At 39.0% G+C, this 12,877-nt stretch overlaps 1 protein-coding gene across 2 annotated transcripts; it reads left to right on the top strand.

Moving 5' to 3' along the window:
* Window positions 1-8,183: 8,183 nt before the first annotated feature.
* On the top strand, window positions 8,184-11,959 carry LOC105553469 (chromosome unknown open reading frame, human C8orf22). Of its 2 annotated transcripts, none has more exons than XM_011999545.1 (5): window positions 8,184-8,325; window positions 8,640-8,738; window positions 9,916-9,993; window positions 10,091-10,190; window positions 11,092-11,959. In XM_011999545.1, the coding sequence occupies exons 2-5, from the start codon at window positions 8,684-8,686 to the stop codon at window positions 11,102-11,104; spliced, it is 246 nt and encodes an 81-aa protein (XP_011854935.1). In that variant the 5' UTR covers window positions 8,184-8,325; window positions 8,640-8,683; the 3' UTR covers window positions 11,105-11,959. The 2 variants fall into 2 exon arrangements, with proteins under 2 accessions (XP_011854935.1, XP_011854934.1); XM_011999544.1 differs by having other exon boundaries at window positions 10,367-11,457.
* Window positions 11,960-12,877: the final 918 nt, after the last annotated feature.

Below are 12,877 nucleotides of genomic sequence, written 5' to 3'. Positions count from 1 at the left end.
TGGCAATGTGGACCCTGTCTTGGGTGACAGGTGGGGACCCATAGTCTTTGGCAAGCTCAAGCAGGATGGCATGGGCTATATCATGTCCCTGGAAACTCATATGTTGATTTCTTAACCTTATAATAGGACTGGATATGAAGATAGGGGTTTAAAGAGGTAATTACATTAAAATGAGCTTATTAGGGTGGGCCCTAATTCAATACGACTGGAGTCCTCATAAGAAGAGGGAATATGGACACACAGACCCACAGAGAAGACTATGAGCTGTGGAGAGAGGCTGTAGAATAAAGCAACCCAGGGCCAAGATGGACCAGCGGTCTCAAGAGCATTGCTTCATTTGTACAACAAAAATACAGCCAAGGATTTTGAGGGCAGCTGGATCAATAAATATTCATGATCTCTGGCCTGGTTTCTGGATCTTATTAGACACTTCTCAGACCCAGAGCTTATGCAGTGAAGGAGGACTGGATTCCCACGAGTAGGGATCCTGTAACACCATGGGAAGTGCATCTGAAAATCATTACCCTAGTTCTTCCATGAAGGGATCTAAGGGATGTTCATGCATTGTGGAAGTGAAGTACATGACATTTTGAGGACTTCTCATACAAAACAACTATGTTGAAATAGATTCGCAGGGGTCAGAAATGTCATCATAACTTGCTTGTTAGGGCAGTATGTATAGGAGCCCTGACCCAGGTCTGGTTTACTCTTACTCTGTCCACTGGTCTTAATGGTCAGTTCCCTGGTCTGCAAATGTAAAATTCACGTGGGCCCAATCCGTGGCTGGCAGAACCATCATTTTGGTCACTGCCCTGTGGTGGAGGAGTGATGTAGTAGGCAAGTCTTGGTGCAAGCTTCCAGAACTTCTCCCTGTCCTTCCACCTGCCCTGTGTCATAGCCAAGATACTAAATGTTTTAAAAATTGCATCCTGGGAGAAATGGCTGATATTGGTGCGACTTTTGAAGATATAAAGAATGAGCTGGGCATGGTGTCTCATGCCTGTAGTCCCAGCACTTTGGGAGGCTATGGCCGGTGGATCTCCTGAACCCAGGAGTTTGAGACCAGCCTGGTCAACATGATAAAATCCTGTTTCTACAAAAAAATTTACAAAAATTAGCCAGGCATGGTGGTGTGCACCTGTAGTCCCCTACTTGTGGTGCTGAGGCAAGAAGATCACTTGAGCTCAGGAGGTGGAGGTTGCAGTGAGCAGAAAGGGCACCCCTGCACTCCAGCCTGGGTATCAGAGTGAGACCCTGAAAAAAAAAAGGTGTCTATAAAGAATACATGAGTGGTGGCTGCCATTTAATTTAACTACTGGGTCCCTATAAAAACCAGCTTGTTCCAACAGATAATGGTAGACTTCTAAAGATTCCCTGGTTGGGGGAGAGGTGGTAAATCAGGAGAAACTCAGATGCCACAAGCTTCTAGGTTTTCCTTCCCAATGGTGTCACATAGGATACACTGAATTCTTCCAGTGAAGATATGTGACATGTACAAAATGCTACCCATTAGGAAAGTGCACCTGAGTCTCAGAGCCCAAGGTTTTTATGGAGGGTCGGTTATGCAGACATAGAGCACTTGCCTGACTTTCTTCTGTCACTGAAGTGCCAGATCACCATCGAATGCATGTTGCTCTAAACTATCCAGACAATTGGTACCATGTGGCTAAACAACTCAGGAATGCAAAAATACTCCTATGGGACAGAACATTCCAGAGGCTCATTCCCAGGTGCAGCCAAGGGCGAGCCATATGAACAGGACTTTCTTGGAACTGCACTTTTCCCACACATGCACCCACAGCTTACAAAGGATGTGTGACTAGTGGTTCAGAAAGTTCAAAGATGAAGATATGGGTCTGTCCTCTGGGTAAACCGTTTGTCTCAGAAGAAGTGCTGGTCAGGAAACACAGGAGAGGGTAGGAGTCACTGTAACCTCAAGTCCTCTGCAGTGGCAGGAATTAAACTTCATCCCACTCACCTTCCTTGTATAAGTTTTTCCAGAAAAAGAACCAATCTGAGCCCCTGAGGAGATGCTCCTCAGGGATGAACTTACTATCCAAAGTCAGTGGATTCAAGCAATGCAAAGGCAGGCTGTGGGGTCTGGTAGTGCTGCCCAGATTCCCCTCCAGGACAAGCCCACCAAGGCCCACTCACTGTAGTCCAGCATCTCTCACTGCTCAGCCCTGCTTTCTTTACTCTCTTTCAGCATTTTCCCAAGAAACATCTTTAATAAAACTGTGGACAGATTTGTCTGTCTTCCAGGGAACAGAGCCTGGAGTTCTTACAGTCAGATAATCAGATGCACGTTGCATTTCATAGATGAGGATCTGAGGCTTATCAAAATAAGCAGCTTCCTCATATTAAGAGTGGGGATTTGTGGGGAAATGGGAGTAACATAGACTGGGGGGAAATGGTGTTTAAATTTCGATCTGACATGAAAAGCAATCAAAATTTAAACAAAAACAATGTGATAATTCTTTGCTCTTACTGATACTATGGAATGTCTGCTAGACAGTAAGGTGTGTTTATGTTCCCAAACTGTTTCATAGGCTTCCAAATTATCAGTATATTGACCATTACTCAGAGTAATTATCCAACTCACTGGGTGTAGGATTTGCAAGCCAGGAACACAGACCTGGCTTGAGCTCGTTATGTTCATTTAGATGCTTTGCCACAGGAAGGAGGAAGTGTGACAGTATTGAAAAAAACCAAAAACCAAAACCAAAAAAAATAAGTGCAGCTCAGAGAATCCTAAAGAGAGAGCATACTGAGGAACAGTCTTTGCACCAGGAAGGGGAACTCACCTCATCCAGTTTATGAGTTAACATTGAGGCTGAGGTGGAAAGATCTTGTTGCTACTAGTAGATTTAACTACCAGAGACATCACTCAGCTGCTCTGTGGCTTTCTAGATGGTGTCAAGGATGTCTGTGGAGGAAACCTCAAGAATCCAGACCAGTGCTTGCTAATAATTGATCAAAAAGTGTTTTTATAGTATGATTACTATTTGGCAGCCAGGCAGGGAGGATGCAGGGCAGAGGAGAGAAGATGAAAACTGAGATTAATTTGTTTTTTAGTGTTTGCATATTTGCATGATAGGCAACTGACTCATTATTCCATCCAATAGTAATACAGATATGAATCAGGAAGTCATTTACCTTAATTTTCTTTTGCTTTAAGGGACTCAGGAAAAAGGGCAAAAGAGAAATACTTGCAAGTTGTGTAAACAATGTAAGTTAGGACATGTGGTGGGAGTGAGGCTGCCACATTCAAGTGGAAGGAAATGACTAGGACTGCTTAGCAGAGCAAAAGATACGTGTTAGGATCAAGGACAATAAAACATTCTGGTGACATCAGCCTTTGTTCCTTGGCAGTTCAGCATCTGAAGACCTATTCTATTTTGGAGGAACCTAACACTCTGTGCCACTCCCTATTGAAGTCCAAGTTGATTTTCATGGTCAGAGTGCAAGCTAATCTCTCATAATAATAAGAACATGATACGGCCTAGAAAGAGAATTTTATTTCATTCTCTGGTACTAGCCCTGAGGTGGGAAAGCTATTCTCACAGTGTGGCCTTTTCCAAGATGGTTTTGGTGAGTAACATTTTCCAGCCAGTAAGCCAAAAAGAAGTCCATGCCAAGTGGCTTGGTCTCTAAGGAGATGATCTTAAAGATGAACAACACACTTCTCACAGTTCACTGGCCCAGACATATTCCCTGTTGCAAGGGAGGCTGAGAAATGGGTTGCCTAGTTGAGTGGATGATGCCTAATAAATGTTAAAAATGAAAGAAGAGAATAGATACTGAAAGACAGCAGTTTTTGCTACAAGGATACATGTCTTCTCCATCTCCATGAAGCTAGAGGCAATCGCCTGGCCTAGGGTTAGCCCCTAAGTTCAGCCCGCTGGGGGCTTTGTGTTGGCGGCTTCGTCATAGATGACAGCAGACCCCTCACCATTTTCTGCCTGTGGTGTGACTTGGGCAGATGCTTCTCTGCTTAAATGTACTTGGTTCTTGTCATTTTCTAAGCCTGCTTTTTTCCTGAGTGACTCCCAAAAGTGCAATAGCTCTCAGGACAGAGTTTACAACATCACATAGTACGGGTTGAAAAACAGGATTTATCCCGAAAGCGTATGAGCCAGGGGTCAGTAAGAGAGAGCACTCAGCCCCAATCTCTCATCCCCCAAGAAGCAGGAGGGCAAGAATTTTCTGGGGAGCATACTGTAATATTATATTGTTTTGTGCTGCCTTCTTCTAGATAAGAACAACTTTATCAGCGGATCACTAAACAGCCAGAGTGTAAGGAGGCAGATTCAGGATGCCCACGGGATTTAGGGAGCCACCTCTTAGAGACTGTCTAGAGGAGCCAGCAGCCCAGCCCTTGGGATGTGTGGCTGTGGCAATTTTAGCTCCAGTGCCATGGGAAGCGGTTTGGGTGCACCTCCTGCCGTGTCCTGGCTCTGGCAATTCATGTACCAGATGACTCCGTATAAGCTCCCAGGATCTTTCCTGGAGAATCCTGCTCATGAGAGCACACTGCTCTATGCTTCCTAATCATTGTATGAACTGACCACTATTCTCCCAATAAATTGTTTCCTGATTCTAGATGAGATTGGTTTCTGTTGTACAAAATCATGACAATTAATGGATAGACTACAGACGATTCAGAGAAATATAAAATTTAAACAAACAATTGAATTATATGTATTGAAACTAAAATGAATTTCAAATAAAGTTAGATATTATTATTTCCTTTTTCATATATCACTTGTGGAGGCCCAGAGATAGTCAATAACTAGTTTTTGGCAACCTTTTCCACAACAATTAAGAAATGAAACAGTGTTTTAATGCAGATTGCCATGTGTTTATAGAATACATGCTACACATATTCATTTGCAGCATTAGTTATTAGGAGTGACTATGCCATGCTTAATATAGTACATTTATTGGCCTGAATATCAGGACACACTTAAAATTCTTGACATCTTGTATGAACAATCAGATACTTTATAACCACAGACTGGAATAAGATCTAGACATTTTAAGTCTTCCTGGACAGTCAGATATTGATCCTCTCTTACTGCACACTTGGCCAGTGGTTGTGACAACATAAGGTCATGGTGAATTATCAGCAAGTTTGGCCATTGTTCTTGCCATGGATTTCCATGCTCCAGAAACCAGCAATCTGATATCTATTTACTACTGCATCCAATGTCAGTAAATTTAGAAAGGGTAATAGTATCTTACATGTGATAAACAGATCATCTCTCAGAAGGGTTGCAGTTGACTAATTATAACTTAGTCTTTCTGAACCCTTTCTCAACCCTTTAAGAGGCTGATACCTCAGTAGGGCACATCTTACAACTTGTCTCAGGAGTGTGCAGAAGACAGCACCATTTTCCCTGCTGGTTTTCAGCATGTCATTGGAATCAGGTACTCACTCTCTTCTTGTCATTATCAAGTAAAAATGTTAGCACCCTCAACTCTAGGACAAAATACTGAGAATGTGATTGTGATTAATTTTAGTACTTGAGTATTTAAAAAAAAACCATGAATCAGCAATCAGGTAAAAATTACTCTAATTATGTCAGTTATAGCATTTAAATCTAAGCTCTGTTGTGACTTTTTAATTATTACCCAAGAATGTAATCCTTATTACCAGGCAAAGAAGGAATGCATTGGTTTTATTACATTTTTGGAACCTAAACTACCATATCTGTCAGGTTTTGTGCTGGGCATTGCTGAAGCTGAAATGAATAGAGGCACCTCCATCTTTGACCTGCTCACAATTTAATATGTGAAAGAAGTAAATAACTTAATAAAATGTGAGTAGTGTTATAATTCAAAGACACAAAAACTAGGGTCAGGTGAGAGTGGTAGCTGAACCCCATGGTGCCACTAGCTAGGAGAGGTGGGGTGGCCTAGTGGGTGGGAGAGTACAGGGGACTGAGAGAACACTCGAAATGAACCTGCAAACTAACAGCCAAAACTTATGAAGAGATCTCCTGCTCAGAAAGCCAGCCAACAGAGTCACAACTGTGACAGAATGCACATGGAATGATGCTGATTTCATAGAGGGTTTCAACCAAGACTTCATAGTAACCATGTTAAAGATGGTCAGAGAAACAAACGAAAGAACTATGAAAAACAGGACAGAAATAAAGCAACTAAATTTACATAGGTAAATATATATACAAACATACATACATGTGTGTGTGTGTGTGTATACATACATACAAGCTAAATTTTAGGTACGATATAGTTAAAAAGAGAAGTAGTAAATTGGAAGAAACACTGTGGTACTCACTCAAAATGCAGTGCAGACAAAGGTTAAATTAACTAAATTTACTTTTATATTAAGGTTTTAAAGTATACACACGCATGTAAGTGACTGAGACATAAAAATTATGTAGGAAAATCTCAATATCTAAAGTTCAAATTGTGAGTAATTCCATTACATGTAATTACTCAAATATTTCAAAAAACAGATATCATTAGGAAAAAATACAGTTAAAGGATGCTTATAAGTGATTGTTACAGCAAGTTGAAAATTAAGGGATGCAAAAAGACATACTTGATGATTACTTAGAGAAAAAGCTGGTACAATAATATTAATATTAGACTAATTAAACAAACAGCACAAAGGTAAAATGTTAGTCATGATAAAACAAGACAAAGGCAAATATCTACTCAGACAATATTATAATCGTGATTATTGTGTGCACCTATCACAAAACTTCAAAATTCATAAAACAAAAATTGATATAATTTGATGATATACTCATACAGGAAACTGGTAGATCAAGCAGTAACACATTGGTAAGTATAAGAATTATTTGCTTATAAAAGTTAAGTGATGCAATCTAGCAGATACATGTAAAATAATGGCAGTATACAGCAAATAAATAATGTTTATTTTTCTCAAGTGCACAGAAAGCCACTTCCATAGACTACTTCAAAAACGAGTAAAAATCAGAAATTATCTCATGACAAGGCAGAAGATTTAGAAATCAATTAAAAGATAGCACTTAGTCAGAAAATAATAGGTGCTGGCAAGGTTGCAGAGAAAAAGGAAAGGCTTATACGTTGTTGGCAGGAGTGTATATTAGTTCAACCCTTGTGGAAAACAGTATGGCAATTCCTTAAAGACCTAAAAACAGAACTATCATTTGAATCAGCAACCCCATTACTGGGTATGTGCCCAAAGAAATATAAATTGTATCATAAAGATGCCTGTAATCCTAGCACTTTGGGAGGCCGAGGCGGGTGGATCACGAGGTCAGGAGATCGAGATCATCCTGGTTAACACAGTGAAACCCCATCTCTACTAAAAATACAAAAATTAGCCGGGTGTGGTGGCGGGCGCCTGTAGTCCCAGCTACTCGGGAGGCTGAGGCAAGAGAATGGCTTGAACCCGGGCGGCAGAGCTGGCAGTGAGCCGAGATCGCACCACTGCACTCTAGCCTGGGCAACAGAACAAGACTCAGTCTCAGAAAAAAAAAAAAGAAAGAAAAGAAAGGGCAAAGCAATCTATCTGAGAAATGTTACTGAAACCAGAATAAAACTTAGCTTTTGTATCAGTAAATGATATTGATACAATGTCATAAATATCCTCTTTATTACCCATGATTTCCATTTGTCTCTTGTCATTCCTGCTAGAATTTCTCACTGACGGTCCACCTGTCCATCAAGTTCTACTGACTCTGTCCCACTTCCGGGACGACTTCAATGTTGCCTAGAGCGTTTTCTTGCTCTCCTTTGACAGTGGGACTCTGCCTTGCCTCGCTGTAACTGTGGGAGGGTATGTTCAGTCTCCCCAGCCAGATAGCAGGCTGCTTGTGCATCCCACACGTGCCCAGCGTGGTGTTGCAGGTGGAGAGTGTGATTGTATCTAAGGCTGAGGAGACACTTGCGTATCGCCTCTCTCTCTGTAGTCACCAGCGGTTGTGATACTAAACAGGCTGAGTCCAAAGGAGCATCGGGCCAAGTCCTTCCCTGCTGACTGGAGCCAAACTTGGCAGGCTGCCGCGTTCTGAGGGCCTTTGGCTGGCTAAAGGGCAGACGTGCAGGGAGTGCTTGCTTGCCGCCTCTGACTGGCTGTGTGCCCACCTCACTCCAAGTCACCCACAGCTCAGGTTCCAGCCAGCCTGGGGCTTCTAAATATAAGGTGTGCTCAGGGGTCCCCGATCACGCGCCTGCCTCTGGGCCTGGGTGGGTGGTGCAGCCTCTCTTCAATCTCTAAGAACTGGTTCTTTCAAAGCATGTATTTTCTGAAGAAACTTTAGAACCGCGTTTATTTTAAAAGAACCAATTGGAGAAAACAAATAGGTGAGTGACTACTTCATGGCTGAGTTAACACTTTTTCTCTGACTTTTAGGTCTGTTGTAGATGGAGTAAGTTCTGTGCATTGTGTATAGTTGGACGTATAATTTTTCTTTCTTTTTGACCTAAATGTACTACTTAATTGCATCTTTTTATTGCAATATGTTTGGTTGAACTTTTGTGTAAACATTTAAATTCCTTTTGTCAGATATTTATTACATGGTAAATGATAATACTTTGTAACAGTCACGTGGAAAAAAAGAAAAGAAAACTCCCTCTTATTCATATCAATGCCTCTTTTCTCTGCTGCTGTTTCTCAGATTGATGCTCACAGCTTCTTGGGTGCTTTCTCACGGGTAAAGCCATGGCATCGGTACCTTCCATCGGTTGCCTTCTAGCCAGAAATCAGTATTATCGAAGTAAGTTGCACCATCATAGAGACATCCCTAGGTAATATGATTTGAGGTGATGCTTGTGGGATATTGTTAACATAGGTATCATGTTACCTTCAGAACTTAAGGGAGAAAACTAATTCTTGGTGACAACGAAGGAAACAGGAGGCCTCAGGGACCTCTCTGACCCAGTGCTGACAGCCACTTCTTTGTTCTAGCTACGTTGTATTGATGAAGCCATTGACACTTAAAAATCAGTGAACATCAGCTTATGTTTCATTACAATGTTTTAATTTTATATACCTTGCATTCTGTAAGATCCACTAAAAACAGATAGTTTTACATACATAAAGTATTATTCAACTCCTTAGAAAAGAAAGGATAGCATGATTTTGCTTCAAAAACTTTCTAATTTCCATCTTCTGCTATGGATAACAGGCCAATTTCTATCTGGCCAGTTTTATTTTTATTAATCTATCCATCTGTTCATATTCATAGCCAAATAGAAAATTGTAGCTTCTTAGAGAAGATTGAGAAATTTCATAAAATAAAATAAGCATTTTAGAACCAAATTAGTAGTTATTAAAAGTATCCATGGCAACAACGCATAGAAAACTCTTCTTTCAAGGGTTGCTCATAGTATAAGTTTTAGAGACAACCACTGATTTATTTATTTTACAAAAGTTTATGCTCATTTACTTGGTGTTATTTATCCACAGGAGTTACTTTTATATTCTGATCTTATAAGAGACATAGGTTTTAAATACAAGTTTAATAAGACAAAATGTTTGTTCTTTCAAAATAACTCCTTAATTCCTAGATTTGATGACTTTTGTAGAACTTTAAATATATATGTATGTAATATTTCTAATGTAGTACGACAATATTTATTCTTGGTCTTGTTCTTTCTTAGTCTTTGAATCTGAAAACATTTATAATACATTTTAAATTCAACATTCATATCCAAGGAGAGGGTGAGTTGCCTGCCTTGGAAATGACTATATCTTATCAGTAGAACATAGTATTTCTTAATATAGCAGCTTTCTATTGATTGGTAATTTGATCAGTTTTTCAATTCACGAATTCACAAGCTAGGAATAAATGATTTCAAACCATGCTACTTGACAGTTTGTATTTAAATGATGTGAATGTGCTTGTCTGGTTGCCAGTTATTTATTTGTTTAATATCATTTGTTTCCCACAGAGTCCAGTGTTTCTTCAGTTAGTTCTTTAACTGGCTCTGATTCCATTAACTTCATAGATGATGACAAATCACAGCAAGGTACTTAGCTATTTCTTTCAGTGCCATCTGTATTATTTCTTTTTATTTTTAATCTCAAATTTGTTTGATAAGGAGTAATACAAATTTTATTTGATAGGGTTGCCTGAAGTGGCAGAATCCACCTGGTGGTTTAAATTCCTTTTCCATTCTGAACCTGTGCTTTCAAATGTGAGAACAAAAGATCTGTCTGCTAATGGGTGAGTTTTAGCCTCCTCTGGTAAGGGCAGTTCTTACTTAGTGAATGAAATAATGCACATGGTATGTGTTATGCTACTCACTTAGGGTACACAATTGTCTCTTGAGAGCAGTAAGCCTTGCCTATGAAGTGTACCTGAAGGATGAGGGTGGCACTAACACAGCTCCCTCCTTGAAGGTCGCTGTCAGGAAGACCATAGCGCCCTTTCCAGTTCAGTCACTCAAGAGTGGCGAAGTCATATGCCAAACTGTGTCATTGTTTGGTGGGCGATGGACTGAGAATCAGAGGAAAGGGTCTAAATTTGTTTTGCCCATACCTTCAGGAAAAGAATAGCCATTGTCTAGTTGTTGTCTTAGATAACCGTAGAATGACACTGCTGATTTTGATTAGCTTCTGTGTGGTGCAAATTACTAGGCAGGTTGAATTGGGGGTTTGTGTGCAGTTGTTGTTTTCAGACATTTTGAACTCAAACACACTGACTAGCACAGTTGTTATTTAATATATTTAAACTACTCATTTTGGATTTTAGACATCTGAATACCTAGTAACTAAATGGAATAGAAAGAATCTATAATAAAGGGATTCATAGATGCCAATGTTGAAATACAGTGATTTTGATGGATTTTCCAGCTAAGACAAATTTAGAATCATTATTTAAAAATAGAATCATTATTTAAAATATTTTAAAAAGCCAATGCAAGACTAATTGTTGGAAAGATGTTTTCTCGACACTCTTTATCAAGTTTATTCATGTGAATTATCTGGAGAATGTTTCGTTTATTTATCCCAACCTCTCAGACTACTATAAAGTCAACCCAAATTACAGATGAGCACTTTGTAGTTGATCATCTTTGCACTGCCATTCAATGAACATGTTGGTAACGGTTGCCTGCCTTATGTAGCATGAACAGTTGATTCTGACAATCAAGATCCTCTGCCTGCTGCAGTGGCCCATACGTGAACGGCTCCCCGTCAGCGCCCCAGCTACTCCAGGACTCTTCTCCTTGTAAGAAGACAAAAATGTGCCTGAGATCTCACTTATGAGACAAGATCACAGCAGTCACTGATATAGCAAAAGTTTAGGCATTTTTCTCAACACAAAGACTATCACCGCAAGTGGCACTTGCTACCTGGTGCATCTTTGAAAATTGTGCCTTTAGAGACAAGACACCTCTTTGAAGTAATATGCCTTCAAATGTTGTGATTTACATAAAGTAGCTCTTTCATTACTTATATCATTTTTATTAAAAATCTTAAGTTAGATTATTTTTATGTCTGTTGAGCGATTTATTTATTATGCTTTAAAACTGATGTGTCAGTGTTTCACATAATGGTTTAAAGGGCATTGAATTCAGAAGTTTAGAAAAGAATTGTAAAAATTCAATTTTTTTTAAATAATGAAGGTTGGAAATAGCATATGTATCGTTAAGTACATTACCTGCTAAATAGATTACCATACAGCTAACCAATTGGTCATTGTAGAGACTTTAAAATTCTTTATTTTAAATAACATTTAATAACATGGAAAATTGTATTATTGTATTAAAAACTGGCCTAATATGCCATATATAGTACAATTTTAGTTGTATTAAAAAGTTACATATGCATAAAGATAGACAGGAAGGAACTATACCAAAATGCTGACAGGGCCATTTCTGGAGATGAGATTATGGGCGTTTTTCATTCTCTTTTTAATATATTTTTCCGTATCTGTAAATTTTTCTAATATGCCAAGTATTGTGTATAATTAGAAAACAATAAATGTTAATATAAAAAGGAACACTGAAGTTTTCTGAATAAGTGTATTCCCTACATTGAGTAGAATAGCTCTCTGTTCTCTGAATATTGGGTAAATAATACTTAATAAGTTTCAATTGATAAGTTTCTGTATATTGCTTGCAAGTAGTTTTCAGTGTGAGATGTAAGGCTTAGATATCAGGGATGCTCACTCACTTAGCGGTAGACATCACTGCAGTCATGGGGCCAATGCTGACATAAACATCCAGTGGAGTACACATAACCCTTAGCAGGATGGTCTTCCTACCCAACTACATAACCATGACAGAGCATCCACGCTGGCCATTGGCAGTGACAGACATTGCAGACAGATCATTTACCTGTTCCGAATGGGAAAGGCATTTCTTCAAGCTTGTGTCCCTTTATCACATAGCTGTTAATGAAAGGACTCAAACATCCCTTTGATCCACATCACTGTCTACATGTGATGGCTTTCCTGGTGGCTGCCTGCATAAACACATTTTCTCTATTTCTAGAAGTGGATTAAATTGTAGGAGTATATATATTCACTTGATTTTGGTTCAAATTAAATCATAGTAATTAAAAACGGATTTTTTTTAAGTGAGAGAAAATATAATGGCAAACTCTGGAAAGGTTCTGTTTCTACTTTAATATCATCAGCAAATTCTTTTTTTTCTTAACTACTTGATATATGAATGAACAGATTGCTTGTTTAGGTTACTTGATGAAGTTTTCAAAGTAGGTTAGCAAGTTGGCATTTACTTTGTTTACTCAGAAAAATACCATTTGTTAAATTACCTTATTTGGGAGGGCTTATATATTTGTAAAAATTACAGTTTTTATATTAGTTTAGACTAGTGTTGCTCTCTCTGAAAATTATTACTATTTAAAGTAATGGAATTTTACATAAAATTTTAAGTCAGACAAAAC

The sequence above is a fragment of the Mandrillus leucophaeus genome, unplaced genomic scaffold (assembly GCF_000951045.1).
Source record: "Mandrillus leucophaeus isolate KB7577 unplaced genomic scaffold, Mleu.le_1.0 Scaffold598, whole genome shotgun sequence".
Classification (NCBI taxonomy): Eukaryota; Metazoa; Chordata; class Mammalia; order Primates; family Cercopithecidae; genus Mandrillus; species Mandrillus leucophaeus.
The sequence above is the reverse complement of the archived record's forward strand: the minus strand, read 5'-3'. Positions and strand labels throughout refer to the sequence as shown.

Coding starts and splice junctions, on each gene's coding strand:
- LOC105553469 (XM_011999544.1), top strand. CDS start 8,684: ATGGCATCGGTACCTTCCATCGGTTGCCTTCTAGCCAGAAATCAGTAT. Junction 8,739..9,915: donor CAGAAATCAGTATTATCGAA/GTAAGTTGCACC, acceptor TGTTTCCCACAG/AGTCCAGTGTTTCTTCAGTT. Junction 10,191..10,366: donor AAAGATCTGTCTGCTAATGG/GTGAGTTTTAGC, acceptor CCCTCCTTGAAG/GTCGCTGTCAGGAAGACCAT.